This window comes from Mustelus asterias, unplaced genomic scaffold (genome assembly GCF_964213995.1).
Source record: "Mustelus asterias unplaced genomic scaffold, sMusAst1.hap1.1 HAP1_SCAFFOLD_696, whole genome shotgun sequence".
NCBI lineage: Eukaryota > Metazoa > Chordata > Chondrichthyes > Carcharhiniformes > Triakidae > Mustelus > Mustelus asterias.
The window spans coordinates 125,981-147,174 of record NW_027590645.1 but is presented as its reverse complement, the minus strand read 5'-3'; the positions used below and the strand labels follow the sequence as shown (position 1 = coordinate 147,174).

The 21,194-nt window shown below is 46.3% G+C and overlaps 1 protein-coding gene across 1 annotated transcript; it reads right to left on the bottom strand.

Annotated features, from left to right (window-relative positions):
- Nucleotides 1-4,640: 4,640 nt before the first annotated feature.
- LOC144487281 (uncharacterized) lies at nucleotides 4,641-19,441 on the bottom strand. The gene is given in 6 exon segments (XM_078205367.1): nucleotides 4,641-4,924; nucleotides 4,927-5,360; nucleotides 11,679-11,738; nucleotides 14,720-14,748; nucleotides 16,496-17,224; nucleotides 19,391-19,441. Coding segments are annotated over 6 exon segments (1,587 nt in total).
- Nucleotides 19,442-21,194: the final 1,753 nt, after the last annotated feature.

Here is a 21,194-nt window from a genome sequence, read left to right as displayed (position 1 = left end):
TGTTTTATCACATTAAACGTATTCTATAAATACAAGTTGTTACTGATCCTGGCAGTCAGTTTGTACACAGTAAGATTCCACAAACAGCAATCAGTTCAACTGATCAATCCATGGTGATGTTAGTTAAAACACGAATGTTGGTCCCACTGCACGGTGGCACAGTGGGTTAGCACTGCTGCCTCGCAGCACCAGGAACCTGGGTCCAATTCCAGCCTCAGGTCACTGTCCATGTGGAGTTTGCACATTCTCCCTGTGTCTGCGTGGGTTTCCACTGGGTGTTTTGGTTTCTTCCCACAGTCTATAGATGTACGGGTTAGGTTGATTGGCCATGGTAAATTGACCCTAGTGTCAGGGGATTAGCAGGGTAGGGTTATGGGGATAAGGCCTCGGTGGGATTGTGGTCGGTGCAGACTCAATAGGCTGAATGGCCTCCTTCTGCACTGTAGGGATTCTATGATTCTATACAGCAGGGGAACTCCCCTGTGGACAGTGTGTGGAGTTGTTGAGCTCTCCTGAGCTTAGAGTGGATCTGATTGAACTGTTGGGCCTGTTGTGGACCTTGAAGAACCGCTGTCTGGGATCTTTCCTCTCAATTCACTGACTCCCAGCTGAAATTGTTCCTGATCAGTCAAATAATTAACTCTGAAATCAATCCCTATTTACTCTTTGAAGCAAAATCTACAACCTTAAATCAGCTGTGAAAGAGAAATAAATTTCTTGTGTTCATTTAGAACCTTTCAGAACATCCCAAAGTGATTCATATTCCATGGTGAATTTTGGAAGGAAGAATGTGGAGAGGCAGAATAAGCTAAATGGGACAACTTTAAACAGAATGCAGGAACACTGTGACCTGGGAGTGGATGTATACAAATGCTTGACTGCGACAGGACAAGTTGATCAAGCTGTTTAAATATAAAGCTAATGGAGTCCTCGGTTTATTAATAGAGACATGGATTACAAAAGCAAGGCAGTTATTGTGAATCTTTATAAATCAAGGATTAATCCTCAGCTGAAATAGTGTTAAATTCTGAGTTCTAAATTTCACTTTGGGAAAGATGTCAAGGCCTTCGAGAGGATGCAGGGAAAATTTCCCAGAATAGTATCAGGGATGTGGGATTTCAGTTCTGTGGAGAGACTGAAGAAGCTGGGATTGTTCTCTTTAGAGCTGAGAAGGTTAAAAAGTGATTTAATAGAGGTGTGGACACTTCTGAGGAGTTTTAATCTACACAGGAAGAAACTGTATCCATTGGCAGGATGGTTGGTAACTGCAGAACACAACTTGAAAATAATCAGCAAAAAATCCAGGATGGAGATATGGAAACGCAGAATGCACTCAGCTGCCATGGCAACAAACACTCCATTTGTTGGTTCAGGGGGTTGAGTGGAACTTTCCAGTTTGAAATGTCATCATTCATTGTTTTGTATATTAGGCCACATCTACAAACCTCACTCACACTTCCAATGAAGAGGAACAAATGTGGATGGATGAATCACTTTGAGAAGCTCTCTGCTGTCTGTGATTTTTCCCTCTCAAATGCCCTTGTATAAACCAAATTTCTGAGAGTTTTTTGTCACTCACTCAATTGTCCATCAGTCAGGGGCAGATATTCAAGGTAATCCCTGCTATTTCCATTGTCCATTAAGTCATTTTGTGGCTCATCACTTGCTCGGACATCCTGTTTAATCTTTACTCAGACAGTTGGTTTACATGTGGGTTTTGAGAACCCCTCAACCCTATCAAGTTTGTCTTGTTTCAGGTTCTGTGCTAGTGACATGTCCTTGGCAGGTATAACAGGCCTACACTGTCCTGTGTTTGTCGACCCAGGAAGCTTTCCTGATAAGAAAGAGAGAGATATTCTTATAATATTCAATACATTGCTAAATATTTTATCACATAGCGATTAAATACTGCAGATGCTGAAATCTGAAACAAAAACAGAAAATGCTGGAAAATTCCAACACGTCTGACAGCATCTGTGGAGAGAGAATAGAGCCAATGTTTCGAGTCTGACCGACTCCCTGCCTCAAAACGTTGGCTATATCCTCTCTCCACAGATGCTGTCAGACTTATTGAGATTTTCCCATTTTCTATTTTTGAAAAGGAATATCTTACTGAATTCTCACTAATTTCTTACTAACCTCACTATTTCTAAACTATGAGCTTGTTTTCCTCATTTTTTGATGATATCCCATGGGTAACATAGTAAACCTACTTGAATGATCAGAATCAGCAACACAAACCCTTCAGCTGCCATTAAGAATAACTATAAAACCTTTTCCAGTAAATGTGATAACGATCAACTTTGATTCATCCTCCCCACCGTGCAGGTCATCTCACACAACTTTAAATTATTGACATGTTGTCAATACATCTGGTTCAAACAAAACTTCATGCACGGACTTTAAATATTCTCCAGCTCCCTGTTCATCTGCATCCACCTTGTGGATATTTTCTAACTGATACTGGACCCTCTTCAACTTAATTTCTCCTTTCTGAACTGGTTTAGAAATCCAATTATATAGGATTTACTCGTAATCCCCATCACCACCTTCTCCAATCTGTTTTCTCTGTCAGATTATCTATCAGTCATTCCCTGTAATGAGGCAGTGCCATTGTATAGTCCTGGCTTCACTTAGGAACTTCCCCATTCATGTTTAACGAAGACTGATCCCACTCCGAACTTGTAAGATTTAGCTCCGCAAATCACAGATTACCCAAAGAGGGTGTTGAGCTCAGAAATAATTTGAAGTATTTCATTGAGAAGCAACAGTTTGAATATGATGCAGAAGCTAAACAAACAGGAAAAACCCACAAACTGACAGGTGAAAATGGTTTACCAGTCCCAGAGGACAAACAGACAGAAGACAGAGTGAGTACTGGTCTCCTCTGAATGGTTTACTGGTGTGAGCCAGAGTGCAGGTGTTGAGCTGAAGTCAGAATGGATCACTACAAAATCTCTTTGCTCTCAAGAGCCTGTTTTAAACTTCACACAGGCTGTTGGGTTTATGTACGGGTCATGAGATCCGATCGTATCAGGGTTATAAATCTCTTGTTTCAGGGTCTAGCGACATTGTCCTTGGCAGAGATAACAGGCATGTCCTGTGTTTCAAAAACAGAAAATGCTGGAAAATCTCAGCTGGTCTGACAGTATCTGTGGGGAGAAAATAGAGTCGATGTTTCGAGTCTGGATGACCCTTTGTCAGAGCTGCGATGGAAGCTTTCTTCATAAGACAGAGAGTGAGCTGCTTCTATAATCCAGAAATTTGTGAAAATTTTATGAAGTTATTAGACAGCAATTTCTTACAGTCCGTTACTTGGATTGAACTTGTCTCCACTCCCGGGCTGAGGGGAATTCTGTACCAGACGGGAGGGGTAACATTTGGGAACTCTTGATTCTCCACCAATTTCCATTCCCCTTCTTTCTGGTGGATAATGGAGGTGTCAGTGTGTGTAATGTGCAGATCAGTAAGAATTGTCAACAAAGATTAATCAGCATTTTAATTGGAGATGTTAATCAGTGGAACCTCTCAGACACTGAATTGTAAAGTTTGTACCAAAGATCAATTTGGGATTGAAGTAAGAAGTTCAGAATCCTGTTTGTAAATTAATTTCTGATGCGAGTTGCTGAATTATGGGGAAAGGTCGCAGACAGAGGTTGTTAAAGGGACACTGCAGCCCCGGGAGCACAATCAGCTCTAGATCCAGAATATTAAACTCCAGCCCAGTTACTGGGTATAAACAAACTCCAGCTGTCAGAATGAAAGGGCCTGGTTGTCATTAACAGCAGCAATAACAGCAGAATCCAATCCCTGCTGTTGTACCTGTTAATTCTCAGATACTTTCAACCAGTTTACTTACTCCAAGGTTTTACCCCGGTGCCCTTATTTGCAAGGTGGACAAAGGACAAACACAAGTAAAGATTCAACAAGTTTATTAAATAACACTATTAACCCTTAAATTACCCACATAAAACAAGAGGATACCCCAGCAGATTCAAGTATACTACCCGTAAAGATGGCTTGGTTAAACTGCAGGTCCGATTCTCTGAGTCCCTCTGGTCTGTTGTCACGAAGGTGAGTCTCGATGGCCGCTTCTTCCTTCCTTCCTTGTCTGGTCAGTCTTCCGAATGGTCATGGCTGTCTCCCCTGTCGAGTCTTCGCTCCTTGTGCCTCTGAGTGTGTCCCTTTATCCCCAGCCTGCTTGCCTTTCCAGAAACTTCTCTGGCTTCTGGCCAATGAGGTCCCAGGAGGGGGTTCCAATACCCAGTGGGTTTCTTGATGTCTGTCTGACAGGACACCAGGGTCCGCCCCCCAGGTGTCCATCTCCATGTTGTTAAACTTGTTATCAGGTAAGGTTTCTACAGGATCTCTTGGTGACAGAAAGTCTGGCCCGATCTGGGCTTCTAACAATAGACCGATGCATTTCAATGAGGTGCCATGATCTCCTGCTAAGTCTCAAGTAGAGTGTAACGACCTTTGATGGGTGGTTGATGGGTCAGGCCCAGACACCTTTGTGTATTGTACAATTGGCCTGCCTGCGGTTTGACTGTGTTTGATTTCCATGTGCCTAATTCTTTAATTTAGGATATCCAATTTTATCAGCCTTAAAACTAGGCCCTGTTTATATCACCACACTGCCCTCACTTGTGAACTCGCTGGTGTTTCAGCAGCTGAGATGAATCAATGAATCCCTTCCCACACTCAGAGCAGGTGAACGGCCTCTCCCCAGTGTGAACTCGTTCATGTCTCAGCAGTTGGCATGAATCAGTGAATCCCTTCCCACACATGGAGCAGGTGAATGGCCTCTCCCCAGTGTGAACTCGCTGGTGTACAGTGAGACTGCCTGAGTGTCTGAAACTCTTTCCACAGTCAGTGCAGCTGAATGGTTTCTCCTCAGTGTGAACTCGCTGGTGTTTCAGCAGGTGGATGAAAGCCTAAAGCTCATTCCACAGTCAGTGCAGCTGAATGGTTTCTCCCCGGAGTGAACTCGCTGGTGTGCCACTAGGTTAGAGGAATTAATGAATCCCTTCCCACACACGGAGCAGGTGAATGGCCTCTCCCCAGTGTGAACCCGCCGGTGTAACGCTAGATTGTATGACTGAATGAACCTTTTCCCACACACAGAGCAGCTGAACGGCCTCTCCCCAGTGTGAACACGCTGATGTAATGCTAGGTTGGATGACTGAGTGAAATCCTTCCCACATATGGAGCAGGTGAAGGGTCTCTCCCCAGTGTGGGTGCGTCGATGAGTTTCCAGTTTGGATGGGCAAGTGAATGCTTTCCCACAGTCCCCACATATCCACGGTTTCTCCGTGGTGTCGGTGTCATCATGTCTCTCCAGGTTGATGATCAGTTGAAGCCTCGTCCACACACACAACACATGTACAGTTTCTCCTCACTGTGAATGGTGGTGTTTTTTCAGGCTGTGTAACTGGTTAAAGCTCTTTCCACAGTCAGTTCACTGGAACACTCTGACTCGGGTGTGTGTGTGTCTCGGTGCTTTTCCAGTCACACTGATGTTCGAAATCTTTTCCCACAGACAGAACAAACAAACATTTCTCCTTCCACTTTCCAAGTACGATGATATCCAGGTCCTATGAATCGAGTGATTCTGTCAGACCTTGATGTGATGTTTGACTTGAGATTCTCGTCTGCAATCCTCAACTTCTAATAGCTGTAAAAACCATCAATAAAAGTAATCACTGACAGTCCAGAATAGAAATTCTCAACAGACTATTCTAGTTTCTCTGGAACTTTTTCCTCTCGAACCCCTAAAGTTGCAGATCCCCATCCCACACACTCTCCCTCCTCCCTGAACTGAAATCCAAATAAATTGACAGATAATCATTTCAGTATCCTTTTAAAAAATTCATACAACCAGAGATAGTGTTTTTGATGATTCAATTCATTCATAACACGTGAGAAAACATTAATCTGAATCATCCTGACCTGATCAGTCAGAATAGCAGATGTTAACTTTGTGTCCAGAACTGACTGTTTAGAGATTTGATGAGAAATTGTGAAGGGGGTTTCTCCAAACCTCCCTCTCGAACTAAGTTAAACATGGTATCAGTGTCAGGGCCCATGCTGCTTTCTGGTTCTCTTCCTGCTGACTAATTAACCTCAATTAAATATCAAGAATTGGGTTATCCATTTGGTTTTGCCCAACGTCTGAGGATTTTGCCTTGCAAATTGAGGGATTAAAGTTTAATTATTAGTGTCGCAAGTAGGCTTACATTAACACTACAATGAAGTTGATGTGAGAATCCCCTAGTTGCCACACTCCGGCGCCTGTTCGGGTAACACTGAGGGAGAATTTAGCACGGCCAATGCACCCTAACCAGCACGTCTTTCAGACTGTGGGAGGAAACCGGAGCACCCGGAGGAAACCCACGCAGACACGGGGAGAATGTGCAGACTCCACACAGACAGTGACCCAGGCTGGGAGTTGAACCCGGGTCCCTGGCGCTGTGAAGCAGCAGTGCAAACCCACTGTGCCACCCTGGCCCCGAGATCCGGCACCTGGCCGACACCGGGTGTTTATGAAGCCTCACCGCCCGGATCCATTTATGTTTCCGGTTTTCTTTCGGGCTCTGGATCCGCGCCATTTAAAATGCCCATTGAAAACCCACCGTCTCGAGCTCCTTCCCGCCTGCGGATCCACAAAGTGTTTCCAAAGCCTCCCAGCCACCGCCTAACGCTGACTCCGCTTCTCCGGGACAAACAAGCGCCAAGGACAGCAATGACACTGCGCATGCTCCACATCACAATGCCCGGGCACTGATTGACGGCAGCTCCGGGCCAATAGAACATAGAACATAGAACATAGAACATTACAGCGCAGAACAGGCCCTTCGGCCCACGATGTTGCACCGACCAGTTACAAAAAAAAACCTAAACCAATTTCTTTTCGTCCATGAATCTATCTACGGCTCTCTTAAACGCCCCCAAACTATGCGCATTTACAACTGATGCTGGTAGGGCATTCCAATCCCTCACCACTCTCTGGGTAAAGAACCTACCCCTGACATCAGTCCTATAACTACCCCCCCTCAATTTAAAGCCATGCCCCCTCGTGCTGGATTTCTCCATCAGAGGAAAAAGGCTATCACTATCCACCCTATCTAAACCTCTAATCATCTTATATGTTTCAATAAGATCCCCTCTTAGCCGCCGCCTTTCCAGCGAAAACAATCCCAAGTCCCTCAGCCTCTCCTCATAGGATCTCCCCTCCATACCAGGCAACATCCTGGTAAACCTCCTCTGCACCCTCTCCAAAGCCTCCACATCCTTCCTGTAATGTGGGGACCAGAACTGCACACAATACTCCAAGTGCGGCCGCACCAGAGTTGTGTACAGTTGCAACATAACGCTACGACTCCTAAATTCAATCCCCCTACCAATAAACGCCAAGACACCATATGCCTTCTTAACAACCTTATCTACTTGATTCCCAACTTTCAGGGATCTATGTACACATACACCTAGATCCCTCTGCTCCTCCACACTATTCAAAGTCCTCCCGTTAGCCCTATACTCAACACATCTGTTATTCCTACCAAAGTGAATCACCTCACACTTCTCCGCATTAAACTCCATCCGCCACCTCCCGGCCCAACATTGCAACCTGTCTAAGTCTTCCTGCAAACTACGACACCCTTCCTCACTGTCTACCACACCACCGACTTTGGTGTCATCAGCAAATTTGCTAATCCACCCAACTATACCCTCATCCAGGTCATTAATAAATATTACAAACAGCAGTGGCCCCAAAACAGATCCCTGAGGTACACCACTTGTAACCGCACTCCATGATGAATATTTACTATCAACCACCACCCTCTGTTTCCTATCCGCTAGCCAATTCCTGATCCAATATCCTAGATCACCCCCAATCCCATACATCTGCATTTTCTGCAGAAGCCTACCATGGTGAACCTTATCAAACGCCTTACTAAAATCCATATATACCACGTCCACTGCCTTGCCCCCATCCACCTCCTTGGTCACTTTCTCAAAAAACTCAATAAGGTTTGTAAGGCACGACCTACCTGCCACAAAACCATGCTGACTATCACCTATCAATTCATTACTCTCCAAATAACTATAAATCCTATCCCTTATAATTTTTTCCAACATCTTGCCGACAACAGAAGTGAGACTCACCGGTCTATAATTCCCGGGGAAGTCTCTGTTCCCCTTCTTAAACAATGGGACAACATTCGCTAACCTCCAATCTTCTGGTACTATACCGGAGGCCAACGACGACCTGAAGATCAGAGCCAGAGGCTCTGCAATCACTTCTCTTGCCTCCCAGAGAATCCTTGGATAAATCCCATCCGGACCAGGGGATTTATCTATTTTCAGACCCTCCAGAATATCCTGCACATCCTCCTTATCCACTGTAATACTGTCAATTCTACTCCCCTGCAACCCAGTGTCCTCCTCAGCTATATTCATGTCCCCTTGCGTGAACACCGAAGAGAAATATTGGTTCAATGCTTCACCAATCTCCTCCGGTTCCACACATAACTTCCCTCTGCCATCTATAACTGGCCCTAAACTTGCCCTAACCAACCTTCTGTTTTTGACATACCTATAGAACGCCTTAGGATTCTCTTTAACCCTATCCGCCAAAGTCTTCTCATGTCCCCTTTTAGCCCTTCTAAGCTCGCTCTTCAACTCCCTCCTAGCCAATCTAAAGCTTTCTAGTGCACTACCCGAGTGCTCACGTCTCATCCGAACATAAGCCTCCTTTTTCTTTTTAACCAACAAAGAAACTTTTTTGGTGCACCACGGTTCCCTAGCCCTACCAATTCTTCCTTGTCTGACAGGGACATACCTATCACAGACTCGCAGTAGCTGCTCCTTGAAAAAACTCCACATGTCGGACGTTCCCAGTCCCTGTAATCTCCTAGTCCAACCTATGTTTCCTAATTCTCTCCTAATAGCCTCATAATTACCCTTCCCCCAGCTAAAACCACTGGCCCGAGGTTCATGCCTATCCCTTTCCATCACTAAGGTGAACGTAACCGAATTGTGGTCACTATCACCAAAATGCACACCAACTTCCAAGTCTAGCACCTGGTCTGGTTCATTTCCCAGCACCAGATCCAATATAGCCTCACCTCTAGTTGGCCTGTCTACATACTGAGTCAAAAAACCTTCCTGCACGCTTTGAACAAAAACTGACCCCTCTAACGAGCTAGAGCTATAACAATTCCAGTCAATATTAGTAAAGTTAAAATCCCCCATAACAATTGCCCTATTACTTTCACTCCTAAGCAGGATTGACTCCGCAATCCTTTCCTCAACCTCTCTAGAACTTTTAGGAGGTCTATAAAAGACTCCCAACAGGGTGACCTCTCCTCTCCTATTTCTAATCTCCGCCCATACTACCTCAACAGATAAGTCCTCATCAAACCTCCTCTCTGACACTGTGATACAATCTCTGACCAATAATGCTACCCCTCCCCCTCTTCTACCTCCTTCCCTACTTCGACTAAAACATTTGAACCCCGGGACCTGCAGCATCCATTCCTGCCCCTGCTCTATCCATGTCTCTGAAATAGCCACAACATCGAAGTCCCAGGTACTGATCCACGCTGCAAGTTCACCCACTTTATTGCGAATACTCCTGGCATTGAAGTATACACATTTCAAACCCTGCTCCACCTCACCTCTGCAATGCCGTGCATTGCAGTCCCCATCCATGCATCCCTCACTTTCAGCCCCACTACTCAGGATCCCTCCCCCCCCCCCCCCCGAATCAGTTTAAACCTCCCTGCATGGCCTTAGCAAATTTACCCCCCAGGATATTGGTCCCCTTCCGATTCAGGTGTAGACCATCCTTCTCATAGAGGTCACACCTTCCCCAGTACAATAGGAAGGGGGGCGCGGCTGGAGGACCGAATGGGAGCGGCTGGTCCTCCAACCAATCGGAGTGAATGAGGGGCGGGGCTGGAGGACCGAGCGGGAGCGGCTGGTCCTCCAACCAATCGGAGTAAATGACAGGCGGATCCAGGCTGGGAGTGGAGCATGCGCAAAGATGATCAGGCGCTGGGGAGCCTGGGAACGGACTGCGCAGGTGTGGTGAGCACAGTAAGAAGTTACAACACCAGGTGAAAGTCCAACAGGTTTATTTGGAATCAGGAGCTTTCGGAGCTCCGCCCCTTCATCAGGTGACTCACCCAGTCCAACACCGGCATCTCCACATCAGGTGGTGTGGGTGCACGCTCTGAGCATGCTCAGTGTCAATCATGGTTTTGGGGAGGGTTCGGGAGGAGATTGTGAGCACAGGGTGGGAATGGAAACCACGGCTGCACTGGAAACAGCACCAACTTCTGGCCTAGGCCTCAGGCCCCCACTTTACTGTGGGGCCAGGCCCGGGGAGCACTGAGCTGGCAGCTGGACATTAGGGGGGATTTGGAAACACTTTGTGGATCCGCAAACCTTTCAGAATCATTGTCAGCTCCCTGGTTTGCAGCTGCGGGGCTTCTCCCTCCCTCCCTCCCTCCCGGGAACAGGCCCAGGTTAACGGCCCCATCCTGGCTCAGCCACTGGAGGATGGTTCACATCAGAGGATGGGGACAATAAATAAGAGGTTACACTTTGGCCTCAAATCAATGAGGACTCTGATCTCTGGGAAGGAAGGAAACCCTGGGAGATGGGCGGGGAGGATTCACAAACACCCGCTGGAGGCCCCAACACGCCAATAAGACCCGTTGGTTTTATTGTCAGTCTGCAAACAGGAGCTGGAGAACTGAACCCAGACAGAGGAGAGGGAGGGAGAAAACTGGGAGTGGAGGAAAGAAAATTGTCTGTTCAGCGTTTCTATTGTGGACTGACACTGATAGATGTTTGAAAACTGCTTTTACACACGGTTACAAGTCGATGAATTTCACACAACCCCAAGAGAAATGTTTGTCTGTCTGTGATTTCTATTCTGCATTGACTGTGATGATTTTTGTAAACAGAGATTACAGCTTTCAGGAAAGATTAAATGGATTGAAGTTTTTTCCTGTAGAGCAGTGACCTGATAAAAGTCTTTAAAATTATTCGTGGCTTGGACAGGGGAAATGTGGAGAGAATGTTCCACTTGTGACAGAGTCTAAAAGAAGGAACGATCAATAAACAAAGAGTCATAAATACAAGATAGTTACTAATAAATCCAAGAAGGCAATAAGGACAAATTTCTTCACTCACAGGTTTAGAATCACCATCGAAATGAGTTGAGGCAAGTGCTGAGATTGTTTCAAAAGGAAATGAGAGAAGCACACGAGAGAAAAATAAATAGAAAAATCAATTGAAAGGCTGAGATGAGGAATATGGGACAGGAGAAGATGTGTCAAGTATAAAGAGTAAAACTGAATGGCTTGTTTATGTCTTGTGTATTCAAAGTAATTCAATGTAAACTCCTTTTCCAGAATATCTGCAGACTGGCGATTCAAACCAAACGTCTCAGGATCTGACAGTGTCACATGATTCTTCAGGATCTGAATATCAAAGGCCTATGAATGTGGAAGGAGAAACGTTTGCCTATTTTGTCTTTGGGAAATTATTCAACATCAGTGTGACTGGAAAAGCCCCGAGACACAGACATCTCAGTTATTTTTCCACAGTCAGCTGGAACGGAGCTTTAACCAGTCACACAGCGTGAAAAGAAATAGCACATTTACATCAGGTAGACACCGTACTCGTGTTCTTTGTGTGGACCTGGTTTCAACTGATTAAATAACCTGGAGAGACAGGAGGACACCTGCACCATGTGAACAAGGAGCAGCAATAGGCCATTCGGCCCCACGGGCCAGTTCCACCATTTAATAACATCATGGCTGATCTGATAGTGAGCTCAAATCTGCATCCCGCCTACACCCGATAGCCTGTCAATAATCATGGAGAAACCGTGGAAATGTGCGGACTGTGGGACGGGATTCAATTACCCATCTGAATTGGAAACCCATCGACGTATTCACACTGGGGAGAGACCATTCACCTGCTCTGTGTGTGGGAAGGGATTCACTCAGTCATCCAGCCTCTACACACACCAGCATGTCCATACTGGTGAGAGGCCATTCACCTGTCTTCAATGTGGAAAGGGATTTAATGCTTTATCAAACCTCCGGACTCACCACCAGGTTCACTCTGATCAGAGACCGTTTAAATGTTGTGAGTGTGGGAAGAGCTTTAAAAGCAGAAAGGATTTGTTGATTCACCAACGCACTCACACTGGGGAGAGGCCTTTCATCTGCTCCGTGTGTGGGAATGGATTCACTCAGTCATCCCACCTCCTGACACACCAAAGTGTTCACACTGATCAGAGACCATTTCAATGTTCTGACTGTGAGAAGAACTTTAAAAGTAAAAAGGATTTATTGATTCATCAGCGCACTCACACTGGGGAGAGGCCGTTCATCTGCTCCGTGTGTGGGAAGGGATTCACTTGTTCATCCCAGCTCCTGAAACATCGATTTGTTCACACTGATCAGAGACCTATCAATTGTTCTGAATGTGATAAAACATTTAAAAGCAAAAAGGATCTTCTGAAACACCAGCACACTCACACTGGGGAGAGACCATTCATCTGCTCTCTCTGTGGGAAGGGATTCACTCGATTAGCTCACCTTCTGAGACACCATCGAGTTCACACTGGGGAGAGGCCATTCACCTGCCCTGTGTGTTGTCAGGAATTCATTGATGCATCTGACCTTCTGATACACCGGCGAGTTCACACTGGAGAGAGACCTTACACTTGCCCCCTGTGCGGCAAGAGATTCACTCAGTCATCCCACCTGACTACACACCAACTTGTTCACACTGATCAGAGACCTTTTGAATGTTCTGATTGTGAGAAGAGATTTAAAAGTAAACAGAATCTGCTGAAACACCAGCGAGTTCACACTGGGGAAAGGCCGTTCAACTGCTCCATGTGTGGGAAGGGATTCGCTCAGTCAAACAACCTGCTGAAACACCAGCAAGTTCACAGGCAACAGCAAGGGTTGGATTCTGCTGTTATTGCTGCTGTTAATCACACCCAGGACTGAATGATGCCAAGATGCCTGTTTCCAGTGGTGGTCCACAGTTTTCTGGTATGTGTCAATAATTTCGGCTCAACTGTGTGGAAAATTATTACTAAGTTTGCATCTGATACAAAAGTAGCTCCCATGGTTGACAATGAGGAATAAAGCTGTGGACAGCAGGAAGATATTAATGGACTGGGGGGTGAGTCAACACAAAAATAGCAAGTAGAATTCAATCTGGATCAATGAGAGATTGAATTTGGGAGGGTAAACAAGACAAGGGAATGAACATGGGATGATGTTGAGAATTATAGAGGAACAGAAGGACTTTGGAGTGCATATCCACTGATCCCTGAAGATGGCTGCACATGTAGATCAGATGGTCAAGGAGGCATTTGGGACACTTTCCTGTCTGAGGCCTGGAATATAAGAGCAGGGAGATTACGTTAGAGACGAGTTAGAACACAGCTAGAATACTGAGCACAGTTCTGGTCACTGCATTATCCAACTATAAAGTAAGACATGATTCATTAATTTGTATAAAACTGATCATTTATCATACAATTGCAGATAATGTTTAATTCATCAAATCTAGGAGATAAATAATTATAAGATGACTTCAGGAAAATGGAAAAGGCTGATTAGTGACTAGCTGAAGAATCTTTATTTTAATCTTGAGTTTACTTTTCATAGAATCCCTACAGTGCAGAAGGAGGCCATTCAGCCCATCAAGTCTGCACTGACTCTCAGACAGAGTCTCTAGAGGAGTTGGATTCTGCTTTTGTTGCTGCTGTTGATCATATTTAGGATTGAATCATATTAATTCTGACTTTTTTTTTGCTGATGTTAACTCCTGTAATGTGGCTGGAGTTTAATATTTTAATGCATCAAATAAATCAACTTTGTTTCAAACAGACAGCATTTCGTGTGGTTCATCTCCAAGATGTCATGAACATTTTCCCTTAAATCTGCTCTGGAAATGTATTTAACAGAAGATCAACAATTAAATATGTCGCATCAAATAATTGGGAAAAATCCACTGGGGGCATTCATTTCTCAATTAATTCTGTTCTGGAACGTTCTGCCTGAAAGGGGATGGAAGCAGATTCAGATACATCTTTCCGAAGTGAATTGGATCTCCAGTTGAAGGTAAAGTTAACAGGGCTCTGGGGAAAGGGGAGGGGAGTGGGGCTGATGGGCAGCTCTTTCAAATGTGACCACAACCCCATAAGGCAGCTGTATATTGACAGGAGAAAGGCTGATGTCCAAATACCCGAGAATAATAAGGAAGTTGTGATGAACCAAAATAAAGCATTGGTTCAGCCTCAACTGGAGCATTGTGGCCAACTCCGATAGATCGCGATAGGAAGGAGGTGAAGACATTGTAGAGGATGCAGATAAAATTCATGAGACTGATTCCAGGGATGAGAAACTTCAGTTATGAGGGTAGATTGGCAAAGCTGGAGCTGATCTCTATAGAGAAGAGGAGGTTCGATAGAAATATTCAAAATCAAGAGGGATTTGGACAGAGAAGATCGGAAGAAACTATTCTGATTGGCAAAAAGGTCAAGAAGCAGAGGACACAGGTTAAAGGTGATTTGTGAAATAAGCAATGGTGATTTGAGGAAATCCCGTTTCCAGAGTGAGTGGTTAGAACCCGGCGTGCACTGACCCAGTGTGGGGAGGAGGAAGGTTCAAACAAGATTTCAAAACACAACTGGATAATTATCTGAAGAGAAAAAAAATGTTCAGGATTACGAGAGAAAGACTGTGCACTGGCCGAGGGAGAGGCTAGGGAGGGACCGAGGGAGAGGCCAGGGAGGGACCGAGGGAGAGGCCAGGGAGGGATGGAGGGAGAGGCCAGGGAGGGATGGAGGGAGAGGCCAGGGAGGGATCGAGGGAGAGGCCAGGGAGGGATCGAGGGAGAGGCCAGGGAGGGATCGAGGGAGAGGCCGGGGAGGGAGCGAGGGAAAGGACGGGAGTGACCGAGGGTGAGGCCGGGAGTGACCGAGGGAGAGGCCGGGGAGTGACCGAAGGAGAGGCCGGGGAGTGACCGAGGGAGAGGCCGGGCAGTGACCGAGGGAGAGGCCGGGGAGTGACCGAGGGAGAGGCCGGGGAGTAACGAGGGAGAGGCCGGGGAGTGGGACTGGCTGTGTCACTCTCTCAGAAAGCTGGTGTGGGTGTGAACACGATGGGCTGAATGACTCTTCATTTGCTGTCATCATTCTATAATTGTAGTGAAGGCTCTGAGGAAAAGGGACTAACTGGCAGCTCCTTCAGAGATGATCCTGACCCTGCAATGCAGCTGTACATTGACAGGACACAGTCACAGTGGTCATGCTGAGTATATCCCTCATCAAGGAGACCACTGTGGAATTCTGCAGCCTATTTAAATAAAATGCTGATTTTCTATTCTTCCCAACAATGCGGATAACCTTTTTCCACAAATTATACTTTATCATTCCCACGTTCCCATTTACTTACCCTATAGTGTGATGTATTTTCAGGCTGTGTAACTGGTTAAAGCTCTTTCCACACTCAGTTCACTGGAACACTCTCACTCGGGTGTGTGTGTGTCTCAGTGCTTTTCCAGTCACAATTATATCTGAAATCTTATCCCATGGACAGAATAGACGTTACGTTGCTCCTTCCACATTCAAAGGCCAGTGATGTTCAGGGCTGTTACGGGGTTTCTTTCAGAGACAAAGTATTGCCAAATCTTTAGCTAATACAAAGACTTGTGACACAGCATCCCAGTGAAAGGCATTTTTATTGACCAATGTGAGATAAAACACCTGGAAAATGTGTACAAGGAAGGCCCGAGATAGTATCAGAATGTGGACTGGCCTCTTGATGGGACAGGCAGTGAGAGCAGCTGAGAAATCAGTGGAGAAAGATTGTTCAGAGTACAGCTAACCTCAGAACAAGGACGGATAAAAGACAAGACACCTGTAGTGGTAGGAAAAAGACTATTTATTTCCAGGATAAAGTTAATGTACTCGATAGAAACTAGGAGCAGGCCATTCGAGTCTGCTCCACCATTCAATATGATCATGGCTGATCCTCAATCTCAATGCCATATTCTCCCCACACCGCTTGAAGCCATTAAAATCTTTTAAAAAATCTATCTCTTCCTTGAACATATTCAGTGATTGGGATTCCACAGCCTTCTGTGGTAGAGAATTCCACAAGTTCACTACCCTTTGAGTTCAGATTTTTTTCCTCATCTCAGTCTCATCTGACATCTGCTTTTGTGGATCATTTCAGTGGAAATGTGCTCTCGCTCAAAGAGAATCAGCCACTGGAATGAAAACTGAGACCGGCCAGTCCAACAGCAAGAAACCCTCTGACCCTCCCACTTCACCAACTGTCAGAATGAACATGGTTCAGTCCCGGATGTGATTAACAGCAGAATACAACCACTGTAATCACTTGTGAACTCGCTGGTGTCTCAGCAGGTGGGATGACTGAGTGAATCCCTTCCCACAGTCAGAGCAGGTAAATGGTCTCTCCCCAGTGTGAACTCTCTGGTGTGTCAGCAGGTTGGATGACCGATTGAATCTCTTCCCACACACGGAGCAGGTAAATGGCTTCTCCCCGGTGTGAACCCGCTGGTGTGTCAGCAGGGTAGGTAAATCACTGAATCGCTTCTCACACTCTGAGCAGGTGAAAGGCCCCTCCCTGTCCCCGCTGTGAATTTGCTGGTGTCTTAGCAGATTGGCTAACTGACTGAATTCCCTCCCACAATTGGAGCAGGTGAACGGCCTCTCCCCAGTGTGAACTCGTTGGTGTGTCAGCAGGGTGGAGGAATCTCCAAATCCTTTCCCACACACGGAGCAGATGAACGGCCTCTCCCCAGTGTGAACTCGCTGATGTGCCAGCAGGTCAGATGAATCTCTGAATCCTTTCCCACACTCTGAGCAGGTGAATGGTCTCTCCCCAGTGTGAACGCGATGGTGTCTCTGCAGACTGGATAACCGAGTGAATCCCTTCCCACACTCAGAACAAGTGAACAGCCTCTCCTTGGTGTGAACTTGCTGGTGTACCAGCAGGGTGGATGAATCTCTGCATCTTTTTCCACACACTGAGCAGGTGAATGGTCTCTCCCCAGAGTGAACTCGACGGTGTCTCACTAGATTGGATGAAATACTAAATTTCTTCCCACAATCAGAGCAGGTGAATGGCCTCTCCCCAGTGTGAACTCGCTGGTGTGTAAGCAGGTCGGATGAATTAGTAAATCTCTTTCCACACTGATAGCAGGTGAATGGCCTCTCCCCAGTGTGACTGCGTCGATGTGTTTCCAGCTCAGATGGGGATCTGAATCCCTTTCCACAATCCCCACATTTCCATGGTTTTCCCATGGTGTGGGTGACTGCGTCTTGGTGCTTTTCCTGTCACTCTGATGGTAAAATGGGTGATGGTTTTCCCCGTCCTAATGAGTGACTCTGTCAGAGCTTGACGTGAAGTTTCGTTTGAGATTTCTTCTGGCAAATCCTCCCCTTTTAATATCCTGTAAAAGGAGTTTACAAATGTCATCACAGTCAGTACAGCTCAGAAACTGAGAACAGACAATTCTAGTTGCTGTGGAACACTCTTTCCTCACTGGCTTAGAGTGAATAATGAATTTAAAACATCATTGCGAGCCATCAAATCAATCAAAATGCTCACAAAGGAGTGGAATTTATCTCCAGATGTGCGGAAATCAGAAATAGTGAAATTATCTTCAATTCGGACAGAATTTTAAGAATCCGTGGAACCCCTACAGTGCAGAAAGAGACTATTCAGCCCATCAAATCTGCATCGATGATTCAGATTAATGAACATGGTTCAGTCCTGAATGTGATTTAACAGCAGCAAAACAGCAAAATCCAACCCCTGCAATCACTTGTGAACTCGCTGGTGTCTCAGCAGGTGGATGACTGACTGAATCCCTTCCCACACACAATGCAGGTGAACAGCCTCTCCCCAGTGTGAACTCGCTGGTGAATCACACCAACCCCAGAGCCATGAAACCTCTCACAGACAACAGAGCAAAGCACTAAAAACTCTAAACTGTAGATGAATGCGCAATAATACTCACCTCCGGAACAATTTCACTGTTTTCAAATTTAAAACCTCCTGCTGGAGCCTGCAGCTGGAAAGATGCCAGAAGCACTGGAGTCGGACAACAATTGCAGTCTTCAAATCTTCTAATTCCCTGTGAAAGGAGATTACAAGAGTCATGTGTCAACAGTGGTTAGAGATTAAGAGATAAACATTTTTCTTGGTTTGAGATTGCTGTGTATAAATCATCCCCTTCTAACTGTAAAAGGAGTTTCCAAAATCCATTAGTTAGTCCAGAATATAAATTCATAACACCTCTCCTTCTGTTTCCTAGCATAGGATTATTTAAGATTGAAATGGTGACATAGGTTGCAGTTCAGACAAGGTCCACTACGATAATTCCTGGCATAAAGAAGTTTGTTTATTTAGGAAAGGTTAACAGGGTGCGTCGATACTCATTGGATTTTAGATAAATGAGAGGAGATCTAACTGAAGCACATATGATTCTGAGGGTACTTGACAGGGTAAGTGCTGTTTCCCCATATCAGGGAATCAAAAATTGCAAGGACAGTTTAAAAAAAGGGACAGAGATGAGGAGCAATTGCATCTCTCAGAGGGCCAGTAGCCCGTGGAGTTCTCTCCCCCAGTGGGCAGTGGAGATTGGTCATTGAGTATATTCAAGGCTGTGTTCGCACCGGGAGTTTCACCTCCAAGGGAGTTAAGGGTGAGAGAGGCTGGAGGAAAACTGAGTTATGACAATGAACAGATGGGCTCTGACGAAGGGTCATCCAGACTTGAAACTTTAGCTCTATTCTCTCTCCACAGATGCTGTCACACCTGAGATTTTCCAGCATTTTCTTGATCAGATGAGCCATGAGTTTATTGAATCGCAGAGCAACCTTGATGGGTCGAATGGCCTCCTCATGCTCCTAATTCTGATTATATTTTCTTCTGTTATTCGGATGGCCGCACATTCGCCCTGTAGCACCTTCCCTCTCTAAAGAGAGCGCCAATTAACCCGCCCTGTCAGTCAATGAGTCAAACCTTTCCTCTCCTGGTCACCGGGACCCTGAAGCACCACTGACTGACCGCGCATGCGCGCTCTGCTCCCCGCGGAACAAAGATGGCGGCCGCTGCACTGGGCCTGATCCCGGATTCAATCCCCGCAGCTGCAAACCCGGGACCCGCAGGCTCTGATTCGGACCTTGCGGCCTACAGCAGGTGTTTGTGAAGCCTCCGCTCCCTCCCCACCCTGATTCCTGGCTCCATTCCTCCCTCCCCACCCTGACTCCCAGCTCCATTCCTCCCTCCGCCCCACACACTCTCACCCATTGAAAAAAGCAACTCCCGCACTCGCAGGGCTCCGAGCAAAGTGACATTGCGCATGCTCCACATACAACACCGCGCATGCGCTGTGGGCTCCTGTGGAGTGAATAGGGTACTTTCACAACCGCAAGGAATGGTGGTTAACAGCAGCGCCATTGTAACCTCAAACAGTGAATATAAAATAACATTGTTAGGTATTGAGATAAACTAATTTTAAAAAAACGCAAATTATTGCGAATTGATGATCTGCTATGTTAAATTACTCAAATTCTCCTGTGGGAAGCTTTTACACTGTCTCCTCTCTTTCCCTTTCCCTGATGGTGCTGACTCTGTCTGGATTCAATCGCACAGTCACTGGTTCCTCTCGTTCTGTCTCATCCTGATTCTGAATATTCATTGTTTTACAGAATGATACAGATGGATGGAAACCATTCAGCTCAGTATGTCTGTGCTGGCCTTTGGAAGATCTATCCAATAAATTCCACAGCCCTGTTGGCAAAGTCAGAACAATAAGACCCCGTTTGGAATACTGTGTGCAATTCTGGTCACCCGATTATAGAAAGGATATGATTAAACTAGAAAGATTGCAGAAAAGATTTACTCGGATGCTACCGGGACTTGATGGATTGAGTTATAAGGAGAGGCTGGATAGATGGGACTTTTTTCTCTGGAGCGTAGGAGGCCGAGGGGTGATCTTATCGAGGTCTATAAAATAATGAGGGACACAGATCAGCTGGATAGTCAATATCTTTTCCCAAAAGTAGGGGAGTCTAAAACTAGAGGGCATAGGTTTAAGGTGAGAGGGGAGAGATACAAAAGTGTCCAGAGGGGCAATCTTTTCACACAGAGGGTGGTGAGTGTCTGGAACAATCTGCCAGAGGTAGTCATAGAGGCGGGTACAATTTTGTCTTTAATAAGCTTAGAGAAGTTATATGGGTACGATGGGTGTAGAGGGATATGGGCCAAATGCGGGCAATTGGGATTAGCTTAGGGGTTTTTTAAAAAAGGGCAAGTTGGGCCGAACCTGCTGTAAACCTCTCTGACGAATATATATATGCTCTCGTGAACTGAGAGCTTAATGGAAAAGGTATTCCAGGTTGATGCATCTCAGACACATTCATCTGTGCGCGCGGCCAAAGCCATCCTAGACCTTAGGACGGTCGTGCTCGGCCCCGAAACTGCACGCAAACTTGAGACGGCGCAGGCGTGCGGTGGGATCCCGCCCGAGCGTTCCCCTGTTCGGGCGGAATTCCACATTGGCCCAAAGCCTCAGCCCCCTCCCCTAGGTGAGGTACCCCACAGCCTGAGCCGCCTCGCGGAAATGCCCTCCGTGCCTTTTTCTACCGCGCGGAGGCGTTTCCTGTGCGGGCTGCTGCTGCACACCTTCCATCACTGCCTCCTCGCCTGTCGCCCGGATACACCTTGGCGGGCCTTGTTGCCGCCGGGCGGCGGAGGTCCCCGCTGGAGGTCCCTCTACGGAGGGATCTCCCCCAATTACGTCGGGGACCTGGGGTGGAGGGTGATGCATGCAGCAGTTCCGCACAACCGTAGGGTTCACTGGTTCACGGGCTCCGAAGACTGCCCTTTCTGCGGCCTTGTGGAGTCCGTGGACCACGTCTTTGTTGTGTGTCTTAGGCTGCACTCCCTTTATGTTTTCCTGAAGAACCTTTTGTTGATGTTTTGTCTGCACTTCAGTCCCACGCTCCTGATCTACGGACACCCGGTGCGGAGAGGGGAGGGTCGGGATGGCGACCTCCTCGTGAACCTGCTCCTGGGCCTGGCGAAACGCGCCATTTACCGGTCCAG